Source organism: Hemitrygon akajei, chromosome 18 (assembly GCF_048418815.1).
Source record: "Hemitrygon akajei chromosome 18, sHemAka1.3, whole genome shotgun sequence".
In the NCBI taxonomy this organism is placed as follows: Eukaryota; Metazoa; Chordata; class Chondrichthyes; order Myliobatiformes; family Dasyatidae; genus Hemitrygon; species Hemitrygon akajei.
Window position 1 is genome coordinate 53339504 of NC_133141.1, and position 21857 is coordinate 53361360.

At 41.0% G+C, this 21857-nt stretch overlaps 1 protein-coding gene and 1 long non-coding RNA gene across 3 annotated transcripts in view; one reads left to right on the forward strand and one right to left on the reverse strand.

Annotated features, from left to right (window-relative positions):
* Positions 1-12412, reverse strand: part of smarcd2 (SWI/SNF related BAF chromatin remodeling complex subunit D2) — a 57003-nt gene extending 44591 nt beyond the window's left edge. The window contains exons 1-5 of the mRNA XM_073071680.1: positions 11792-12412; positions 7497-7681; positions 3818-3860; positions 2482-2604; positions 1461-1580 (exon numbers count right to left, since the gene is read on the reverse strand). Of these exons, the coding sequence (XP_072927781.1) occupies positions 1461-1580; positions 2482-2604; positions 3818-3860; positions 7497-7681; positions 11792-11962 (642 nt within the window). The 5' untranslated portion in view covers positions 11963-12412. The remainder of the gene's footprint in view (positions 1-1460; positions 1581-2481; positions 2605-3817; positions 3861-7496; positions 7682-11791) is intronic.
* A 4-nt stretch (positions 12413-12416) lies between these two features.
* The window catches only part of LOC140741462 (uncharacterized), a 113035-nt gene continuing 103594 nt past the window's right edge, over positions 12417-21857 (forward strand). For both annotated transcript variants that reach the window (XR_012102063.1, XR_012102064.1), the window contains exon 1: positions 12417-12487. This is a non-coding gene — a long non-coding RNA (uncharacterized lncRNA). The remainder of the gene's footprint in view (positions 12488-21857) is intronic.

Here is a 21857-nt window from a genome sequence, read left to right on the forward strand (position 1 = left end):
GGCTAATGTTACTTACATTGCGAGTAAACTGCATATTTAATTGTATGACTTTTGAAGATTTGCTAATGGCCAGAAATTGTAAGGTCAAAACTGAGAATTACAGCTGTGAGAGAAAGTCAGATAAACGTGGAACAACACGGCACAGAAACAGGGCTGTTGGCCCACAATGTCATGCCAAACTAATTAAGCTAATGCCGCCTCACCCCTTCTGCCTGCATACGGCCAATATCCCTCCATTGTCATGTGCCCATCTAAGCTATAGCCGTTTTTTGTAAAAGAGTCTTAACTGACTATTTACAAAATTATGAGGGGCCCAGTTTGTGGAAAGAGAACTAATTTTCCCAAGCTCCCCAACTAATTTGAGAACAGCGACCCAGTGCAGGAGGGTGAAGGAAGGGTATGTACTGTTATTTTGATCAGCAGAGATGATGGCCAGAACAACTTCTGTTTGTAAATTCTGCATGATCCTTTACATTCTCTCAGGAGATCTATCTTCCCTCTGATAGACTGTTGATACCATCTCTGTGACACATTAACTTGTGTCACTTCGGCAGCTCAAACTGAGAGTTAAAGCCAAAAAAACAAGGAAACACTTACTGATTAAATCCAGAACTTCAAAAAGGCAACTAGAAGGGCCTTAAGTCAGAGCACATGAAAATATTGAATAAAAGGTCACCAAGTTTCCTCAAATTTAGAGGATGTATCAAATGTCCGACTTATTTTCTCTCTTTTTTTTGTGTTTAGGGTTTTTTTTTGTTTATGTCAATTATAAAAGTTTCTTTATCTTTTTTTCTTTTTATGGATAAGAGGAGAATCAATTACCTTCCTCTTTATTATATACTATTAGATTAATAATTTGTTTGATCTTGATATGTTTATTTTTCCTTTTATTCGAACTGTTATTGATATATTTGTGATCATTCTTCTCTTGTTTATATATATATATATACTTTTTTTATCTAATAAAAAGATTGATAAAGAAAGAAAAAAAAACTTGTGTCACTTGGACCATATATTATGGTTTATTATTATTTAAAGGTACAGCACAGTAACAGGTCCTTCTGGCCCAATGAGACACAATTATACCCATGTGGCCAATTAGTCTACTAACTTGTACATCTTTGGACTGTGGGAGGAAACTGGGGCACCAGGGGAAAACCCATGCGGTCCCGGGGAGAACGTACAAACTCCTTACAGACAGCAGTGGGAACTGAACGTGGGTGACTAGCACTGTAAAGTGTTGCATTAACCACACTACCGTGCCACATTATGTTTTTAACTTAATTTATATGTTATGTCAAATAACGTTATAAATATTAATTAACCTTGAATGCCTAGATACAAAAGAGCACTATAGTACAACTCTCTCGACTAACTCCCTTCTCAAGTAATCATTCCCCATGTTTGCCTTTGCCAAAGATAAAATAAAAGGGACACAAGGTATGCCAAATCCAACTTACATCATCAAGTAGCTTTCCTTCCACACGAAGCTCCCATGATGCAACTGTTTCTCCCTCTTCACCTTCAGACTTGGCCGGGGTAAAAGTGTTCGAGATGTAGATCCTTAGTTTGCGCTTTTGCTGAAATGAAGAAAATATCAAGTAGTTCATAAGCTTTCCATACAGGGACACCTGTGTATCAGCATCCACTCATCAGTTAATCCCAGTGTGAAGCCTTCAAATATTTTCTTTCACTCTCCTCCATTTGCAGGCTACTGCTTAACCCTTCAAGTCAGAGACCAAAAGATTGCACTATACAGCTGAAAGGTCTTCCAGAATGCCAGATGACCTGAGCTACTCAAGTCAGGAGATGACATGCCCCTCTAAAACAGAAGCTCATTCTTTTAACAAAATAGGCAACAGAATAAGGTCAGATCTTATGATAAATTATACCTTCATTTTTGATTAATAAATTCAAAACAGGATCAGGTTCTTTGTCATCTGAATATTAATTTGTATGAGATATTTAATTTGTATGTTCCTGACAATGTTAGGCATGATTGATTATTAATTGCAAAACACCAGGATGTTTTTGGCTAAATACTTCCAGGCAATACATTGCAACCACTTGATGACCTTTTATCCACCATCCGAGGAGCAGCTCTGCAGCCCTAACCTCTTACACCATGGAGAAAAGAGGCAGACATCAAACCTCAACCTTAACGGTTATCCACGTTCAAATTCCAATGGAAAGGAGACTGGTCTTAAAAATGGGCAGATACACTGTATTTCGTGGAAAGATTTCCACCCAGCATTATTTAAATACGTTAAAATGACTAACAGAAAGATTGTGGCTTTGATTTGCATCCTGTTTCACTGAGTGGTGTTGAATGACTGAGGGACATTGATGAAAAATGAGGTTTTAGAAAAGAGAATGGCATTTTACAGACTATGAAATAACAAGAAAATAACTTAAATGCAAACCCTACCCCCAACCCACCAGTCCCTGGTATACATTAATTGTGTTTGCTGAAAGTTGTACCATTAAGGGCTTTTTCATGGACTCCTGAATCTCCAGGCGTTTCCTCATAATAGTTTGATCCAATTTGCGCTCAAAAGCTAAGAGATCCATATAAGCTTGGGATTCAGGAACAAGCTCTCTGATCTGAAATTTAAAAAGGTAACAAAACATCAAGTCAGCTCTGGACTTAATAAGGAGGAACTCTACTACAGTAACCTCTGTCACATTGTCCATGAAACATTTAGTTTGCTATAGTCACACAACACTACACTGTCATGTCTGATTTCAGCAAGATGTAAAAATGAATGCATGAAAACTTTCTACAATGTTCACTTAATATCCTTAAAACATTTCTTGATGATCTTACTGCATTTTAGATTTCTGAATAAGGACACACAGGTAATGATAGAACAAAACTATTAGATCACATCACATCGGCATGCTCCATATCCAAAAGACATTAAAGTCAATGTAAAATGCAGATTCAGAGACTGGGGATGAGATACTGGAGACTATTTCCACTCAAACATATTAGATGAAGAGTAGATTTAGTAAAGACAATTAAAATTTGTAAAGGGCTTTGATACGGTGAATACAGAAAGACCACTTCCTTTGGTTGATGAACCAGAGGTGAAAATACAGAAGAAAAGCCAGGTTTGTTTTCTTTAGGAAAGCTATGTTTATAAAAGGCAAATGGCCGTATAAATCGCTTCCATAGGTAGTTAAATTTCACAATCACTATGGGAATTTGTTAACTTTAGTGAAAAACAGGCACAACTATAAAGCACTTCATACTTAGATTTAATTTCTCAAAATTTAAAGTAGAAAATCCTAGGTAGGTAAATGACACCAGGCATATTAATGGAATCTTATCAGATCAATTGCAAGAAACTGGCAAGTGCGCTTCCGGCCGATTGATTGCGCAGTGAGTCAACGTGCAGAAGGCCCTCTCTTTTTGCGCAGGCTTTTGCGTGCGCACTTTTTGTGTTTTGGCAGCCCGGATCATTGCTCCCTCACTGTAAATTGGCCAGCGTATACCGTGACTAACACGATTCAGTAAAACTGTTCAATGATACTACTCCATTGCCGTTTTTGCTCTGCGCATACATAACATTAACCAATGTGGTACAAGCCCACGGCCATTATGATACTGGATGCGGAACGACCCAGTTGGATTACTGGCAAGCAGTCGGCACTGAAATAATTGGAAAGCTGGAACATGCTTTGCAGTGAGATCAGTTAGTCTATTTGTAAGCTGGGGATTGTGGGGTGCAGGAAACATTCTTCTGGTTAAACATTTTGCACCCTTAGCAATAACGAAGCAAATCTTAAAAAGCCAACAAAAATCAACACTTGCCCTTTGTGGTAGAATTTTGTCAGCCATCTTTCGTCTCTTCACACTGCAGGTAATAAAGGACGTTGTTAGATGTCAACACTAATTGAAGATTAACCGCATTCTCTTTAAACATCAACTTAACATGTCTACACATGTTGGTTATAAGTAATGCTGGGCCCTTATTCGTGTAAACTTTTGTGTGTGCATAAGTAATTTAGATTAGAGACCTGGTATTCTTGCTTACTTTTATTATCAGTTGCAAAACTCACTGCAGTATTCTTTGAACTATCAAGCAACTCCTCTGCTCTGCCCATGGAAACTATGTCTTGTTTAAAAAGTGGGTGGAGATTTGGTTGAAGCATATTCTACCCATTTCCTATTGCTGAAACAATAGTTATTCATAAATGGAAAATCCAAACCTACATTTAACATGATGCTTGACATGGTGGACATCATGATTTAGTTCAACCTTGTTTTCTTTTATGATTTCTGTCAAGAGTCAATCAAGAACCTTACCAGATATGTGTCCCACCCATGCTAGTCTAGTCCAGTAGAGAACACTAACCTAGTGGTGCTCTTTGAGCATTTTATCCACAAATCTCTTCATCTGCCTCCCCCTGACCCCATCTTTAAATTTCTCTTTAAAATTAGTCCTCCAACTGCATTCAGCACTGGCCCAAGCACCAACCAGTGACCTCTGAAGCCCTTCGCTTCTATCCAGAGAACTATTTTCCTTTTCCATTCAGGCCACTTAGAAATGGCCCTGTTAACTTGAAGCAAAAAGAAAACCAAATCAATTGCTTTTGATAATTAATCAGTCATTCTATATCCTGCACAGTAAGGCTTTTGACCAGCTTACCTCCACTGACCTGGAGCTTTGTTCAACTACCATAAGAACCAATGGACAAGTTTATGTACAAGTCATACTAAGTTGGGGACTTCAATTTAGCAAAGCACATTTAGCTTCTTTCCAGCAAGCTCCGAATTGATCATTTAAAAAAACGTCAAGCTTTACAATCATTCCAAGACTAATGCTATGTGTCATGTTTTATAATTTTGTTTCAGTAATTTGAACATACATGAAATATTAATGTTAACAAGGAGAAGCTTGATAGAATTTATGGTATTAGTCACACCTATGTTATGTGGTTCCTCATCCTCTATTTTTAGTCCTTAAAATTATACTGCAAATCCACTTATACACTAGTTTCATGGTGATTCCAATTTCTACGTAAAGTCATAGAACGATCTGCTGACTAATTTTCAGCACGAGAAAGGGCTGCGAGTAGTGACTGTATGGGTTTCCTCCGGGTGCTCTGCTTTCCTCCCACAGTCCAAAGACATACCAGTTGATAGGTTAATTGGTTATTGTGAATAGTCCCATGATCAGGCTGGGGTTAAATTGGGGATTGCTGGGCGGTGTGGCTCAAAAGGCCAGAAGGGCCTATTCACACTGCATCTCAATAAATAAAATAGTTTCAAGCCTGCAATGTCAGGGTATGGTACAGCACATTCTGATGGGATCAATCTCATAGCAAAATGAACAGAGGCACAATAAGAATGCTGTGAGTTAATTGGTTGTTTAAAAATATGAAACCACACAAATAAAAGAAATATTTCAGTTGATCATAATATAAAAAATGCTGGTAACTTATTCCAATGCAGATAGGCTTTATCTGGAGTATTGTATTCAATTAACTCTGCCAAGGACGGTCCCAAGCCTGGCTGCGAAGAGGAGGGTTGGGCATGGGGCTAGCAACCCCATCCCATAAAAACCCAGCGCTACAGAAACACCAACAGAAGCTCTAATGACCTCATCCGTGGGCGAGGAAGGATCTTCGCCTAAAAGACGTATGAAGTTGTGTGGTGAAAGCTGCAAGTCCATGGAAGCCACAGGGCCAGTCATCCTTTTATCATCCAGGACCACCACCAATGGAACATGGAATATAGAGACCATGTATGAAAGTGAACACGTGGCAATGTGACCTTGAAGCTGACACCAAGAAGAATGGCTATCTGTGGGGACGACTTGAAAGACTGGCTCAGGACAGAGGACTCTGGCAAGCTGCTGTTGGAAGCTACTGCCCCATTAGGGCCAATGGCTTAAGTAATGAATTAGCTGGCATTCAATTCCGATGACTCTATTATACCAAAGATATGGAGGGTTGGGAACAGTGCAGAAGAGGTTCACCAGAATGCTGCCTGGATAAGCGGGCATACGCTATGCAGAGACGCTGGGTTGTTTTTGTTGTTGCAGCAGCCACGAGGAGACCAGACAAGTTTAGAAGACTAGGAAAAGCATAGAGTAGATGGCCGCTATCTTTCTCGCCAGGGTCACAATATACTAAAGAGGACAAGTTCAAAGTACATGTGTGGGCAAGTTTTCTTTTTAAAAGCAGAATTTGGGTACCTGGAATGCCGAGCTGGGGATGATAGAAGAGACTAATATGATAATCATTTAAGAGTCTAAGAGGCTCTCAAACAGGCACATAAATGTATGGAGAATAGAGGGTTATGGACATTGTATAGTAGAAGGGATTAGTTTATTTAGGCATTTAGTTTCTAGCTTAATTAATTTAGCACAACATTGTGGGCTGAAGTGTCTATCGGTCATATTAACCAACCTGCAAGATCGACATTTACTTCTTACATCACTACATTTGCTGAAAAATGGCATCATAAATTGATCTCACAGTAGATAGCTTCTCCAAAGATGAAGCATTGGTTCACCAAGTAGCAAGTTACAAGTTGCATCAACGGCAGATCTTCTACTGCTTGATGAAGACAGCGCTCACAGAATGGCAGAATCCCAAAATTGAGGGGGGGGGGGGGGGAAGAGAAGAAATAATGGTTCCAACAGAGTTGCATTATGACAATTCTTCGAGGTGATTAGGGTACCACTCCTATGTATAATAGCGAGCAAAGTGCCAGTGTATACATACAGTAGATTTGCTATTTATGCTTCTGGAAACACCTTCTTCATTTTTCCTGTGGCCACAAATTTTTAAATCAAGCAAATATCATCACCAGTGATGGTCCATCTTTCACTCAGCATCAGCAAGGCAAGGCATGCAGCAAAAGAACATGGTCAGATTTGTGCAGTGGGCAGAGAAAACGTTTGGCAAACACACACACCACCCCCCACCCCAAGAAAATCACAGTAACCTGCTCCTTTACTTCTAGATTTGGTGGGGCACTTATTCAGTGCTTAGACTTCTTGTCTTGACAATTTAAAAAAAATTAATTTTGTCCCTTCCCTCTGTGGGCACTGACCCTTCCCATGAGCAGAGTTTCAAGTATCTGGGTTACTCCCTCAGTTAACTGTGCACTAGTATATATAGTTTAAATGAATACAAATCTTAACATTATATATCAGCAGGACACGTAGATTCAGAGGGCTTCATGCCATACGTGTACATCCTGCAAGGACTGCTGGACACAAGTCAGGAATACACATCGTTGCCAATTTTCTCTTCCCTCACTCATAGATGCTGAGGCCAATTGTGGCAGCCAATTCTGAGATCAGAGACCTTAGCAGAGACATGGCAATGAAGTTAAAACCTTCTTGGTAGGTGTGATTCATCCAAGCACTAGGTAAATTCAAAAGGCAACTGGAAAACTTGGCGGCCTTCTCTGCAAGGACTGAATAAAGGTTTAGTGTTCCTTATGTGGGAACCATGCCCCTGTGCCAGTATCTTACCCTCTCCCTCGGTTCTGCATCATCTGTGGAGGCTGCTGTGCGAGCATACGCTTACGAAATGGGTCCATCATCGGCTGCGGAATTCCTGGTCGCACGGCCGTGTTCCCCATGAAGGATGGGCCAGAGGGCATGCCCATCTGCATTCCTGGCATTCCCATGCGAGATCCTAGTGGCATCCCTGGGCGCTGGGGTGCAGGAGAAAGGAATAGTGAAACTACACATGAGTGGTCAAAAATTAATAAATACTCACTCCAGTAAAATGCTTCTTTACCAATATGTTTGATAAAAGTGAAAGCAAAGCTTTCTCTCTCCACACTCTTCCTATTCTGACAATTAATCAACTAGTGGCTTTACAAACCACTGTCAGAACTATTATTAACAAGCTCTGGAAATTTGGAGTATCAAACCTGATCCATGTGGGTAGATTTACATTAAGTTTTTATTACGGGTCGACAATGTACCTTTGATATTTTTTCCTGGTTTTAGTTCATGACAGCCACCCAGCAGTTCCACATTACTTACAATTGTGAACTATGCTTAATTAATAGTCTCGAGGCTTGAAAGCAAGAAGCTTGAAGACATCCAAATGCTTACATCTGCACTGGACAGATCTCATTTAATTTGAATCTCACTGAGTCTGTGCACTTCTCCAAAGCAGCTCCAGTTCTGGTACCCCAGCCAACGTTTTGAGAGTCACTGGCTGGGCCTCACACACTGCAAGGCTGACAGTAAAATCCTGTTTTCAATATCCACTTCTATGATAATGCTTGCACAAAATGGAGGGAGGAGGCCATTAAGCCCATTGACTTCAAGGCAGCTCTCGGAGCAATCCCATCTTCCCATTTACTTCCCTATCAGTTTCATCCTGTTTCTCCTCCCACCCACCTATACACCACTAGCAGCCAAGTAACATAGCAACCAGAAGGTCTATGCGAGCACCTGGGGCAAGCTCAATGGTCACAGACAGAATATGCAAACTCCGCAGAGGCAACACCAACAGACCATGGGAACTGGGAGGAAGCTCAACCACTGTGCTGCCCAATAGGTAATCAATAATGGATGAAACACTGCCCAATGGCATTTCCTTCATCTCCCCAAAACTCAAACAATTCCGATTGGGTATCAAACCAATGCTCTTTTATCTACAATATAAACTTGTATACAAACAGTGCCATAATTCTCATTTGGCAGTTGCTCAATGACATGATAAATTTGCTGTAATATGTTCAATGTTCCTATCAAAGAGATTTCTTTAAAAAAACATGTCCTTTATATCCCTCTATAGAAATTAAAATTTCACATCTGACTCATGACTTTTGAGCGCCTGACTCTTCAAAAATAAAGACAGGAAATTAAGGACCACTTAGCCTTATTTCAGTTGGTAAAGCAGCTAAGTCAGCAATAGGAGACAGAAAGGCAAAACTCTGGAAAAACACAAGAATCAGTTTGTACCAAGGCACATAACCAGTTTGGAAGGTTTTACAGAGTAGTAGTCATTGGTATTTTTTCAGTGCATTAAAATGCTGGCCTCAGAAGTACTATAAATAAGAGAGTAAGAACCACTGCTACCAGATAAACAATGAGTTTTGTTCCAGATCTGAGATCTTGATCTATAAACATTATTTTCCTCAAAAGGCCCAAATTAGCAGGCAACTCCAACAAAGGCACTTTGGCCTATAATGTAAAGGAGTTCAGAGGTTTTGTTAGACAACAAAAACAGAAAATGCTGGTAATAATCAGCAGGTCAGGCTGCATCTTTAGGAAGAGAAACAGTTAGTTTCAGATCTGTTTCTCTTCTCATTGATGCAGCCTAACCTGTTCAGTATTTTCAGCATCTTATTTTAGAATTCCAGCATCACTTTTTTTTGCTTTTCACTAAGCTGTTGTTGCAGTTGCACAGACTGCTGGAGAGGCCATACTTGGAACACTTTACACAGATTTTGTCCCTTACAAAAAAAATAGCAGCATTGAAAGCAGTCCACAAATGACTCACCAGGCTAATTCCTGGGATGGGAGAGCTGTCTTACCAAAACAGACTAAACAGCTTAGGCATGTCCTCCTTGGAGTTTTAAAAAAGTAGAATTTATATTAAAAAACATAAGGTCTTAAGGAGGCTTGATGAGTAGACTTGGAAATATTTAACCAGCTTGGTAGTCACAAGCACAGTGACATAATTACAATGTAAAGGCCAACAAGGACATCTTCAAAAGACGGTGCGTCAGGAAGGTAGCATCAATCATTAAGGACCCTGACCACCTGGGACACACCTTTTTTCATTACTATAATCAGGGAGGAGGTACAGGAGCCTGAAGACCCACACTCAATGTTTCAGAAACAGCTTCTTCCCCTCCACCAGCAGATTTCTGAACAGTCTATGAACACTACCTCTCTAATCCTCGTTTGCATTGATTGTAACATAGTAGTTTTTCATATCTCGCACTGTACTGTTGCCACACAACAATTTCATGACATGTGTCAGTGATAATAAACCTGATGATTCTCATTTATCTGTAAAGTTACAGAGTCTTTGATGGATAAGAAGGGTTCCTACAGAGCACTACCCAGTCAGTGGTATATTGAAGAGAGCTGCAGACAAGAAACACCCTGACACTTTTGTTGACTTCAAAGCTGATTTCACTGTGATCAACATTACACACAAAGGTACAGCAGAAACTTTTGATTATGTTGTTTATCGTGACAGGAATTTTATATTCCTGTACAATGTGCCACAGATAGGTCCAATCAATACTGTCAAACTCTACATTTTCTATTATTATTATTAGGATATTGTTTTATGCTTGGGAGAGTAAAAAATCTGGTCTGTACATCTGCACTCTTTCCTGGGAATGTTGTTAATGAGCTTCCAATATACACTGTACCATAATTCTACACAACATTGTGCTTAAAACAAATAGTCTAACACCACAATTGCAATCTTTACTGGCCATTTCAGCTGTTATCTTTCCTTTTCCAAAAGGTACAGGGATTAAATCCAGCTAACTCAGGAACAAGCATGAACAACTCCGAAAGTTGTCCTCACCAAATGCTTTCCCATTGTTTGTGGATTGGGCAATATTTTCATTTGTTGGGACTTGTGTGTGAAGATAAGTTTCCACCTCCTAGATGTTAATTTTCTCATTACATGGCTCCCTGTTCAGGGATCCTTTAAAATGATCTATCCATCTTTCACTGTAGTCACTTGGTGGGCTCACTGTATTTGCGGATGCTCGTCTATAAATTCCTCCATCCCTAAAATTCAACTCCCCAATGAAAACCTGCTCCAATTCCACCCCCCTATAACCCAGCCTGGTATAATTCAGCTGTTATAACTTGCCTCTTTCGTATAATTCATCTCTTCTCCAAAACCTCTTATCCATGTAATTCTGGCCCCTAAAGCATCTACTTTATGTCAATTATTATCTCATCCTTTGACCTCATAATCCTTCTCCAAATTCTGACCCTATGAGTCAGACTCTTAACCCCCTCACACCCTCTGACCACGTCCCCTATATCCACTTCGGTCTTATCCTACCTCACTATAAACCACCCCCACTGTAATCACTCCCACCCTGTAATATGAAGCATGTGATGGCGCTCATGTGCTCCTCTCCCGGTTACAGTAACGCAGGACACGTGGGGAGCCAAGGTTTTCGGCTTTACCGACCCCGCCCTGGGTGCAGGTCGGGGTCTGAGCGGCTCTGCTCTCTCGCCACAGTTTACGGGCCAGCGGTCGGCAGCTCCACGCTGGCCCTGGCTCGCAGTGTCAAGCAGCCCCACACGCGACGCTCAAACGCGGAAGTAAGCAGAAAGGCGGAAAAGAAAGGCACACACTATAACCAGGACCGGAGGGCGGCTTTTAGGCCGAGTTTCGGTTAAATCCAGCGGTACACACAGGGAGCCCTCCCCTGGGCTCGGCTCCCGTGTCAATCCCAGGGAGAGAGGGCGAGACTACACACATTTCCAAAATAAAACAACTTTAGGACACGTCCCATTTTTCTTGCACGTGCGCAAAGCAAATAAACCCCCTCCCAAAACGAAAATAAAGCTGTTAAATGCAAATTCAAACACGATGCAAATGATACTGTATTAATTTTAAACAGCTTATAACATTAAATCAGCCGTCATTCGGATACAAATTAATTAAATATTTTAACATCGTCAATTCTAATACTTTTGTCGTCAGGGTATTGGGATCCGGACGATTTTCAGATCGATCAATACATAAAAAATTACAGGAACACAGAGAAGTTGGAAAGTTACAGAAGTTGAAGTAGGAGGGGGTGGGGGATACTCACGGGATAAGCGCCGCCGGGACCCATCGTGCGGAAGGCTGGAGATGGCTGCTGAAGATTAAGTGGCATCCTACCACCTTGGCCCGCCACGGAATTCATTGGGTTCACCCCGAGAGCTGGATTCATGGGGCTCTCTGGGTTCATGGGGTATCCTCCGCCTACTCTTGTCGCCATTTTTTTCAAAGTATATGTAGATAAAACAAAAGACTTAATCTCACTTAGATCTGTTAACTGCCTCTGGTCCAGCTGTCATTTCACTCCACCAATGTCCACATGCCTCCGGGTCTCAGAATTTATTTCGCTCCACAAGTATCCTGTTGGCTAAGTATCCCTTTGGAGAAGGGGTAAAAAAAAATCAACATTCAGCAACAGGCACAAAGGTGGCAATGTTTGGTGTCATCATTACCCATGAATCTGCTGGAGAGCAATAAGCCCCGCTCTACTGGCACTGACACATTTTCTCAACCCAACAGCGTCTAAAGATAAAGATCAGAATGTTTTTGCCAGACTCTTGTTTACGAAGTGCTCCGCCTCCCCGCCCACTCTTGTGGTTTTGGCAGATGGGTGGGGATTGTACAAACAGGTTAACAGGCAACTCTCAGCCTGTACGCCCTCTGTCTCTAGCGAGCAGGAGCACTCAGCCAGCAGATGTCAACGCTGTGCTGATCCGCCGACAGACACCGCCCCCCGTTGCGTCAGGTAAAAGCGCTTTGCAGCTGTCGGACCGAACGCTCTGCCTTGGAAGCCATCAAGCCTAACAATATATTTGTAATTTTATGCAATGTCTTTTCTTTCATTTAAGAAGATACAGAGACCTTTCAATGCACTGAACCCCAGCTATTTTATAATGCAACAAGTCCACCCGATTGCCACAACCTTTTAGCTTGTTAGTACCATCTTTATCTTGATTTTGTCTGTGGCTTTAAGATATGAGGGGCTCGAGCAAGTAATTGATTAATTTATTGATTGACCAAGATACAGCGGAGAATCGTCCCTTCTGGGCCTTCGAGCTCCGCCACCCAGCAATACCCCGATTTAATCCTAGCCCAATCACGGGGCAGTTTACAATTTACAATTTTGTACTGGTGTCCTTAACTTTTTTTACGCATGTACATTGTGTGAATTTAAGTTTTTGTTCATTTTGTTCGCAGGTAATCTTTATTCCTACGGTAGGGGAGTTTAAAACTAGAGGAAATAGGTTTAATGTGAGAGCAGAGGAATTTAAAGGAGATTTAAAGTGTGTATTTTTCACACACAGTGGATTAGAATCAGGTTTATTATCACCGGCATGTGTCGTGAAATTTGTTAACTTAGCAGCAGCGGCACAATGCAATACATGATAATATAGAAAGAAAGAAAATCAATTTGTTAGTGTGTGTGTGTGTATATATATATTTAATAGATTAAAAATAGTGCAAACAAATAATATATATAAAAAGTGAGGTAGTGTTCAAGGGTTCAATGTCCATTTAGGAATCGGATGGCAGAGGGGAAGAAGCTGTTCCTGAATCACTGAGAGTGTGCCTTCAGGCTTCTGTATCTCCTACCTGATGGTAACAATGAGAAGAGGGCATGTCCTGGGTGATGGGGTCCTTAATAATGGACATCACCTTTCTGAGGCACTGCTCCTTGAAGATGTCTTGGATACTGTGTAGACTAGTACCCAAGATGGAGCTGACTAATCTTCAACTTTCTGTAGCTGCTTTCTGTCCTGTGCAGTAGCTCCCCCCCCCCCCCCCCCACCCCCCCCCACCAGACAGTGATGCAGCCTGTCAGGATGTTCTCTACAGTACATCAATGGTGGTTTAGGTGACAAACCAAATCTTGGTGAGCATCTGGAACAAGCTACTAGTGAAGGTGCCTTTCTATCAGTTTGCAGTTTCCTTGCAAGCTACCATTTAATTTTAGGTATTACTCTCATGTGATTTTGAACATAATGTGTTGCAGCAAGTCAGTTCCCACGTGAATGTCAGTACTGTCTACAGCTTCCTTGCAAAAGATTTGCACAAACCTGTTATTTTATGATACAAAAAGTCCACTCGACAAACTTGGCTAATAAAACATTTCTGTTTGTACTACTTAATTTTGACTGTTCCTTTAAGTTTGAGTAAAAAAATTCTTTCTCAGACTTGCATCAGGGAATTAGACTATTGTCTTTGTAAGAAAAAACACAAACATTCCATTATCACACAAAGGTGTTTTGATGGGGAAAATTTGAAGTTTCTTTGCATTTTGAAAGTGTGATTTGGGTATAAACATTTGCAAAGGTTTTGAGCATGAATACAGATGGTTGTTTCTTCTCTCTGGATTTGTAGGTCCTGTGGCTAGTCAGTCAGACCACAGGGGTTCAGAGAATGAAACAGTTCAATTCCTTCAGCTCACTGCTTTTTTAACAAGATAATTAAAAAGAAACCATGTTGCATCTGACAGCACGATGAGATATGAAGCTTGTTCAATGTTTATGTGTTAAGCCAGAAATTGTCTTTTAACATATGGCTACCCAATATCTTTAATCTTGGCCTCAATATGTTTTTTCCCTGCATACTCGGCTACAGGAGAGAATGGCTGGAAGATTTGGAGATGGATTGGGAAAAATGGATTTCCTGTGAATGACCAGATTTAAATAAGATTCTGAAACAATAGAGAAATATATCCCACCTAGAAAATGATGCCTCATACACCAAGATGTTGTTCATCAACTTAAACTCGGCGTTTAACACGATCATCCCTCTGAGGCTGGTGGGTAAACTGTCGTCGTTGGGACTCATAACCCCTCTATGTAACTGGATGGAAAGACCCCTGTCAGTCTGAGTTGGCAGCAACATCTCAAGCTCCATCACTCCGAACACTGGTACTTCCAAGGGCTGTGTGCCCAGCACTGCTGGCTCATGACTGCACTGCCAGATCCAGCTCAAACTACGTCATGAAGTTCACTGATGATTCTATAGTAGTTGGCCTCATCGGCAACAGTGATGAGTCGGCATACAGAGAGGAGGTGGAGAGGCTTCTCAAATGGTCTCTCTGTCTCTTTGACCCGCGACTGTCAGAAAGAAGGTAGAGAGGCTTCTTCCCTCAGGATGTGAGATTAATGAATACCTAGCCACCAGTGAGGTCTCATCACTAGCACAACGAGCTGTATATTGTTTACTGTACTGTTTATTTTTCATCTGTAGTATGTACGACATACACTTTGAATTATATTTTATTAAACTATTTATGGTAATATGTATTTTGGTTTATGTTCTGGGAATAATATATGTTTTGTGGGTGCACTGTGGTCCAGAGAAACATTTTTTTTTTGGTTGTATGTATGTACAGTCAGATGAGGCAGAGAATAGTGGTGGATGGGATTTCTCCTGACTGGAAATGTCAGTCTGAGACCTTTGTTATTTGTAATGTATATATAAATAAATAACTAGAATGAGAATGAGGTGTTCATATTAGTAAGGTTGCTTACAAATTAGTGATAGATAATGAGCAATGTTGTCTAATGATACAGCAGAATATAGATCAGCTGGAAGGTTGAGTGGAGCAGTAGCAGAAGGAAATGAATCCAAGGCAAGTGTGAAATAATGTACTTTGGGAAGTCACATTCTGTTAGGACATGTAGAGTAAATGGGAGAATCTCAGGATGTTGATGTACAGGTAGACTGTACAGGAAACTGGAACAGTTCGATAGGGAATGAAGAAACATTTGATAGGTTTGGCTTCATAGGCTAAGGCATTGAGTATTAAGAGTTTCGTTGTCATGTTGTAGCTGTATAAAACATTGGTTAGGTTGCATTAGACTATTGTGTACTGTGCTGGTTTCTATGTGACAGAAAGGATGTGGTAGTGCTAGAAAGAGCATAGAAGGGATTCACCAGGTTGTTGCCTGGAATAGAAGGCTGTAGTTATAAGGAGATTCTGTGTTTATTCAGAAGATGAGAGTTTTATTAAATTATGATGGGCACAGATACAATAGATGGAGCTGTTTTCCAGGGCAGGAGAATCCAGCACTAAAGGCCACAGGTTTAATTTGTGAAGGAAGAAATTTAAAGATCTGAGTGGTCTACTGTGAGGGTGGTGAGTTTCTGGAACAAGCTGCCAGAAGCAAATACATTTCCAATCATTAAAAGGAATTTGGACAGATAACTGGCTAAGAAAGGCATTGAGAGATGTGGGCATGATCAGCATGAGCAAGGTGAACCAAAAAGGCCTGTTTCTGTGCGATATGTATCGACGAATATATATGTTTCAGGATTAATACGTATATGACCATTAAATAGCTCTAAGCTTGTTAACAATTCAAAGCAAATGCCAAAATAATCTATCAAATCTAGATCTTTTACACTAAACAAACTAGGGGGACATGGGATTTTGGTGAACATATCAGTGACTCGACAGTGTTTTTTGGTACCTAAAGCCGATAAAGCTGTCAATTTCTGCAGAGGTAATAAAGTTACACTTAACGGAATAATGGCAGGCAAATAGTTCCCTCTTCCAGCATCTCAATATTTATTATTGATTTGGCAAGATCAAAGGCCTCATAAAATTAAACCTGTCTCATGTCTATTCCCAGCTTCATATAAACAAAGAAAGCCAACACTGCTCGACAATTAACACCCACAAGGGGTTGTACTCATATACAATGCTATTCTAAGAGGTAAAATCATCAGCAAAAAATATCAAAGAAATGATACCAGAGATCCAGCTTTGTTTGTTCAAGATGGAGTAGGAAAACCTTTCCACCTCTGTAAAAGATTTCATGAGCATAATGTTTGTGTACTTTTGTGCAAAATGAAGCAATTTATTTAGTTCTAAGAGTAGGTTAAAATAAACAACTAAAGAGAAAGTTGGGGACATTTTCAGGGCCACAAAACCCAGAAACATTAATGAAATCTATTTATTCTTAGGTATGATCTAACAAGAAAGTTTTCAACACAACTTTGTCCCATTGTTAGTTCCACTCCACTAACTAATTCACAACAACAAATGTTAATGATCAGTAAAGGTTAGCAAAAGCATATTATCTAAAAGCCCAGTAGTAAGTGTTTTTTTTCGTGTGTTGCAACCACTAGTGGGGTCCAAAGCTAGCTTGCAATTTATTTAATTATGGAGTTGGGCAGTGATTAGTTCCAAAGTGGATCACTTCATACTTTTCTGTACTGAACTCCATCTGCTACTTCTCAGCCCGACTCTGTATCTTGTCTATATCCCATTGCATCTTACAACAGCCTTCTACACCGTTCACAATGCCACTAACCTTGATGTTATCTGCACCTCTCCATTTCCTCATCCAAGACATTTATAAAAATCACAAAGAGGAGAGGTCCCAAAAAGTTCCCTGCGGAACACCAGTGGTCACCAACCTCCAGGTTTACAAAATTCCATCTACAACTACCCTCTGCTTTCAGTGGGCAAGCTAATTCTGAATCTATTCTGCCAAGTTTCCTGGATCCCATGTCTCATGACTTTCTGGATGAGTGTACCACGGGGAGGTGTGTTGAAGGCTTTATTAAAATCCAATGTAATCCATAATCCATGGATAAATATGGATAATAATCCACAATTATTAACATTTGAATGAACATTTAAGACAGAGATAAGTTCCCAATAAGCGGGTGGATGTCAGGTGGCCTGGGGTAGGTGAGGCCACAGTCAGATTCTCCCTGATCCTATTCAATGGCAGAGCCAAGTTGATAGGGCTTTTTCCTGCTCTTAATTTGTAATGTAATGTGATTAACTGCTTTCTGAGTGGTCTGTGAAGAAACTAAGAATAAACTATGCACATTTTGATTTCCATGTGTGTCACTCTGTACAATTTGCAATGAACTTTGTTGGAGAGTAGAGATATACTGAGTATACTTCCTTACAGAGATGAATGTTGCCAAAGAGTCAACACTGACACAATGCTTTAGTGAACTCTTAGACTGAGAATGTAAATCATTGGCAGTGAACTGCTTTGTGAGATGCCAATGCAATGGAATACGCTGGATAAGTACAAGTTATTTTTCTTTAACACCGGGGGATGCTTTAAACAGTTACAGATGAAGCTCAGAAGGTCAAAGGAAAGATAGAGGAAACAATTCACCATGGCTCATGGTGAATTTCAGAGGAGTGTACAGAGAACCATGCAGCAAAGAAATCAAAAACACAAATATATGGAAAACACTATTTCCAGAGCTACTACAAAAGCAGAATTGAATCTTACCAGAGTTACTAAAAGGCTGTTGCAAAAATGCTTGGATTTGCAAATCAGGAAGTCTTGGAGGATCAAAGAGGAAGGGGAGAGGAATGAAACTAATTGAATTGCTCTTTCAAAGAGCAGACAATGGCTTAATGGGTCAAATATCCTCTCCCGATGCTGTAATATTTGATGATTTTAAAGTAAAGATAGTAAAATAGTTCAAAGGATGAAAAACAAAGAAGTTTATAGATAGCAAACTTGCTTGGTTGCAGACTGAGGTTGTGGTGAAAGAACTGCTGCTTACAGAATGGTAACAAAATTCATTATCCTGGTTCCTGTAGTGCTCTAGACCTATTAAGTTTGCCAGCAGAGAACATTCCAAATAATTGCTGGTGATTTTACAGTGAGAATCTTTTAATGAACATTGTTAGATTCCTAATCACTAGATGCTTGGTGTTCCCCAAACATTGAAAATCATAAATAATTTCAACTGCAGTTTTATTCTCAGTGACATTTAGTCTGCATCAGTCTTAGTTATCTCCTTCTCATCACTGAGAGGTGTTATGTATTAACCTTTCTCCATTTATTTAGCTTATTGGAGAACTGGGCATCACTGGCCATCCTAATTGTCCCAGAGAAAGTAGTGGGGAGCTGCTTTTTGACTGCTGGGGCCCTTCTTGTGAAGGTACTCTCCCAATACAGTTGGGGCAAAAGTTGCAGGGTATACTCCTAACAATGAAAGGATGGTGATCTGTTTCTAAGTCAGGAAGGAACAAGGAGGGCAATCTTCAGGTGGAGTTGTTACCATATACCTGAAATCTCTGACCTTCTGGGTAGAAGGGGGCCAATGGTTTGGAAGGTGCTGTCAAGATAGTCTAGGCAAATAATTGAAGTGCATACGGCAGCCACTGTTTCCTGGTGGTAGAGGGAATGAATATTTAGGGAGATGGATGTGCATTGTTTTATTCTTCATAATAATGAACTTCCTGAGTGATTTGCATTCATCCAGGCAAATGGGGTATATTCCATTACACTTCCTGTAGTGCCAAGGGATGAGTCACTTGCTACAGAACAGAGAGATTCTCCCAGGAGAGAGTATCCCACCAGGTCTCCTCTAGAATAAATGCTCTTGCTGAATAGAAACCTTCTGCACAAAGAAAGTATACATAGAACAACAATACACACAAAATGCTGGTGGAACACAGAAGGCCAGGCAGCATCTATAGGAGAAGCACTGTCGACGTTTCGGGCCGAGACCCTTCGTCAGGACTAGTATACATAGCACTGGACTGCTATTTATAGTCAGAGTGTTTGCATGGCTGAGCTGTTGAGTTTTTGGTCACTGGTGAAACCCTTGGGTTAACGATATCACTTCCCACCTAAGTCTCTCGTACTTTGACCTTCCCAGAACTGGTAAGCACCTAAAATTTAAACAAGCAAACCATGATCCAAGTAAAAACTGCAATGCAAAAGGAAGCAGGTGGTGTGGTTTTCTCTGGCACAAGAGGAATTAGCAATGCAACCACAGAACGAGAGACACACTCTGTTTTGTACTGGGAAAATAGAAAACCTTTCTGCTCTTTTTTATAGGTGATGGTTAAGTGAGATTTCAGACACTTGTCTTATTACAATATTTACTCTGTAGCCTACCCCATCTTCTTCAAAAATGAACAAGCAATTAAAAAGAGCCACTAATATTCTACTGGAACATTGCATAACTCCACTCTTCTACAAATACTTTGTCTGCTTACTTTCTTTATAGATGCTGTGAAATACATAATAATGCATCAAGTTAGTAAGCATGCACCACAAAATATATTTTTCATCTTCATTGTTGAATCTTGGCACATCCTGGCAGATTGGTCTGGATTGCTGGCAGTTCTGTTTTTTAAACTGTTCTGGTTTAGTTTAATGCTTTTAATTCTTTGGAGGTATTTGTGTGTTTTTGAGTCACAGCTTTATTTTGTAGAAGAGTTAATGATTTTTATTTTTTAAGGTTTCATTTGTAATAGTTCTAAATCTCACTGGGGATGAAGCTATGACCTTCAGCTTTACCAGCTATCAGAAGGTGTAAGGGATGTTCAGAATGTGTTTGGAGTATTGTGAGCAGACCCATGTCTAAGGAAGGATGAGCTGGCCTTGGAGAGGGTCCAGACGAGGTTCACAATGATGATACTGGAATGAAAGACTTAACATATACTGGAAAGCAACCAGTGAGTGAGTGGGCCAGTGAAGGAGTGGAGATTTGAGGCTTTGACTCAAGAGGCTTCGACGAGAAGAGGCGGAGGACGAGCTTGTTCCCAGTTAGTCTTTATAATGCCTCTTGAGATGGTGATGTGCCTCTCCTGTGAGATGTGGCAGTCTTGGGGGAACTCCCCTCTCCCGCAGAGTCACATCTGCCAGAAGTGCATGCGGCTGGGCGATCTGGAAGACCGTGTGAGGAATCTGGAGCAGCAGCTGGATGACCTTCGACTCATAAGGGAGAATGCGGCAGTCAGAGATGAGAGTTACAGAGAGGTAGTCACACCTAGGCTGCCAGAAGCAAGTCGTTGGGTGACAGACCAAGGGGGGAAAGCGAAGGAGAGTAGACAGGTAGTGCAGAGCACCCCTGTAGCCATTCCCCTGAATAATAAGTTTACCGTCCTGGATGCTGTCGGCGAGGACGACCGACCAGGTGTGAGCCTCGGTGGCAGGGCCTCTGGCACTGAGTCTGACCCTGTGGTGCAGAAGGATGGGACAGAGAAGAGGAGAGCTGTCATCATTGGAGACTCTATAGTCAGGGGAGCAGACAGGAGATTTTGTGGATGTGAGAAGGAAACCCGTATGGTTTGTTGCCTCCCGGGTGCCAGGGTCCGGGATGTCTCTGACAGGGTCCATGACATCCTGGTACGAGAGGGAAAGCAACCAGAAGTCGTGATACATGTTGGGACCAACAACATAGGCAGGTAGAGGGATGAGGTGAATTATCATGGGTGAATTTAACTTCCCTAATATTGATTGGCACTTGATTAGTTCCAAGGGTTTAGATGGGGCAGAGTTTGTTAAGTGTGTCCAGGATGGATTCCTGTCACAGTATGTTGACAGGCCGACTAGGGGAAATGCCATACTAGATCTAGTATTAGGTAACAAATTGGGTTAGGTCACAGATCTGTCAGTGGGTGAGCATCTGGGGGACAGTGATCACCGCTCCCTGCCCTTTAGCATTATCATGGAAAAGGATAGAATCAGAGAGGACAGGAAAATTTTTAATTGGGGAAGGGCAAATTATGAGGCTATAAGGCTAGAACTTGTGGATGTGAATTGGGATGATGTTTTTGCAGGGAAATGTGCTATGGACATGTGGTCGATGTTTAGGGATCTCTTGCAGGATGTTAGGGATAAAATTGTCCCGGTGAGGAAGATAAAGAATGGTAGGGTGAAGGAACCATGGGTGACAAGTGAGGTGGAAAATCTAGTCAGGTGGAAGAAGGCAGCATACATGAGGTTTAGGAAGCAAGGATCAGATGGGTCTATTGAGGAATATAGGGAAGCAAGAAAGGAGCTTAAGAAGGGGCTGAGAAGAGCAAGAAGGGGGCATGAGAAGGCCTTGGTGAGTAGGGTAAAGGAAAACCCCAAGGCATTCTTCAATTATGTGAAGAACAAAAGGATGACAGGAGTGAAGGTAGGACCGATTAGAGATAAAAGTGGGAAGATGTGCCTGGAGGCTGTGGAAGTGAGCGAGGCCCTCAATGAATACTTCTCTTCAGTATTCACCAATGAGAGGGAACTTGATGATGGTGAGGACAATATGAGTGAGGTTGATGTTCTGGAGCATGTTGATATTAAGGGAGAGGAGGTGTTGGAGTTGTTAAAATACATTAGGACGGATAAGTCCTCGGGGCCTGATGGAATATTCCCCAG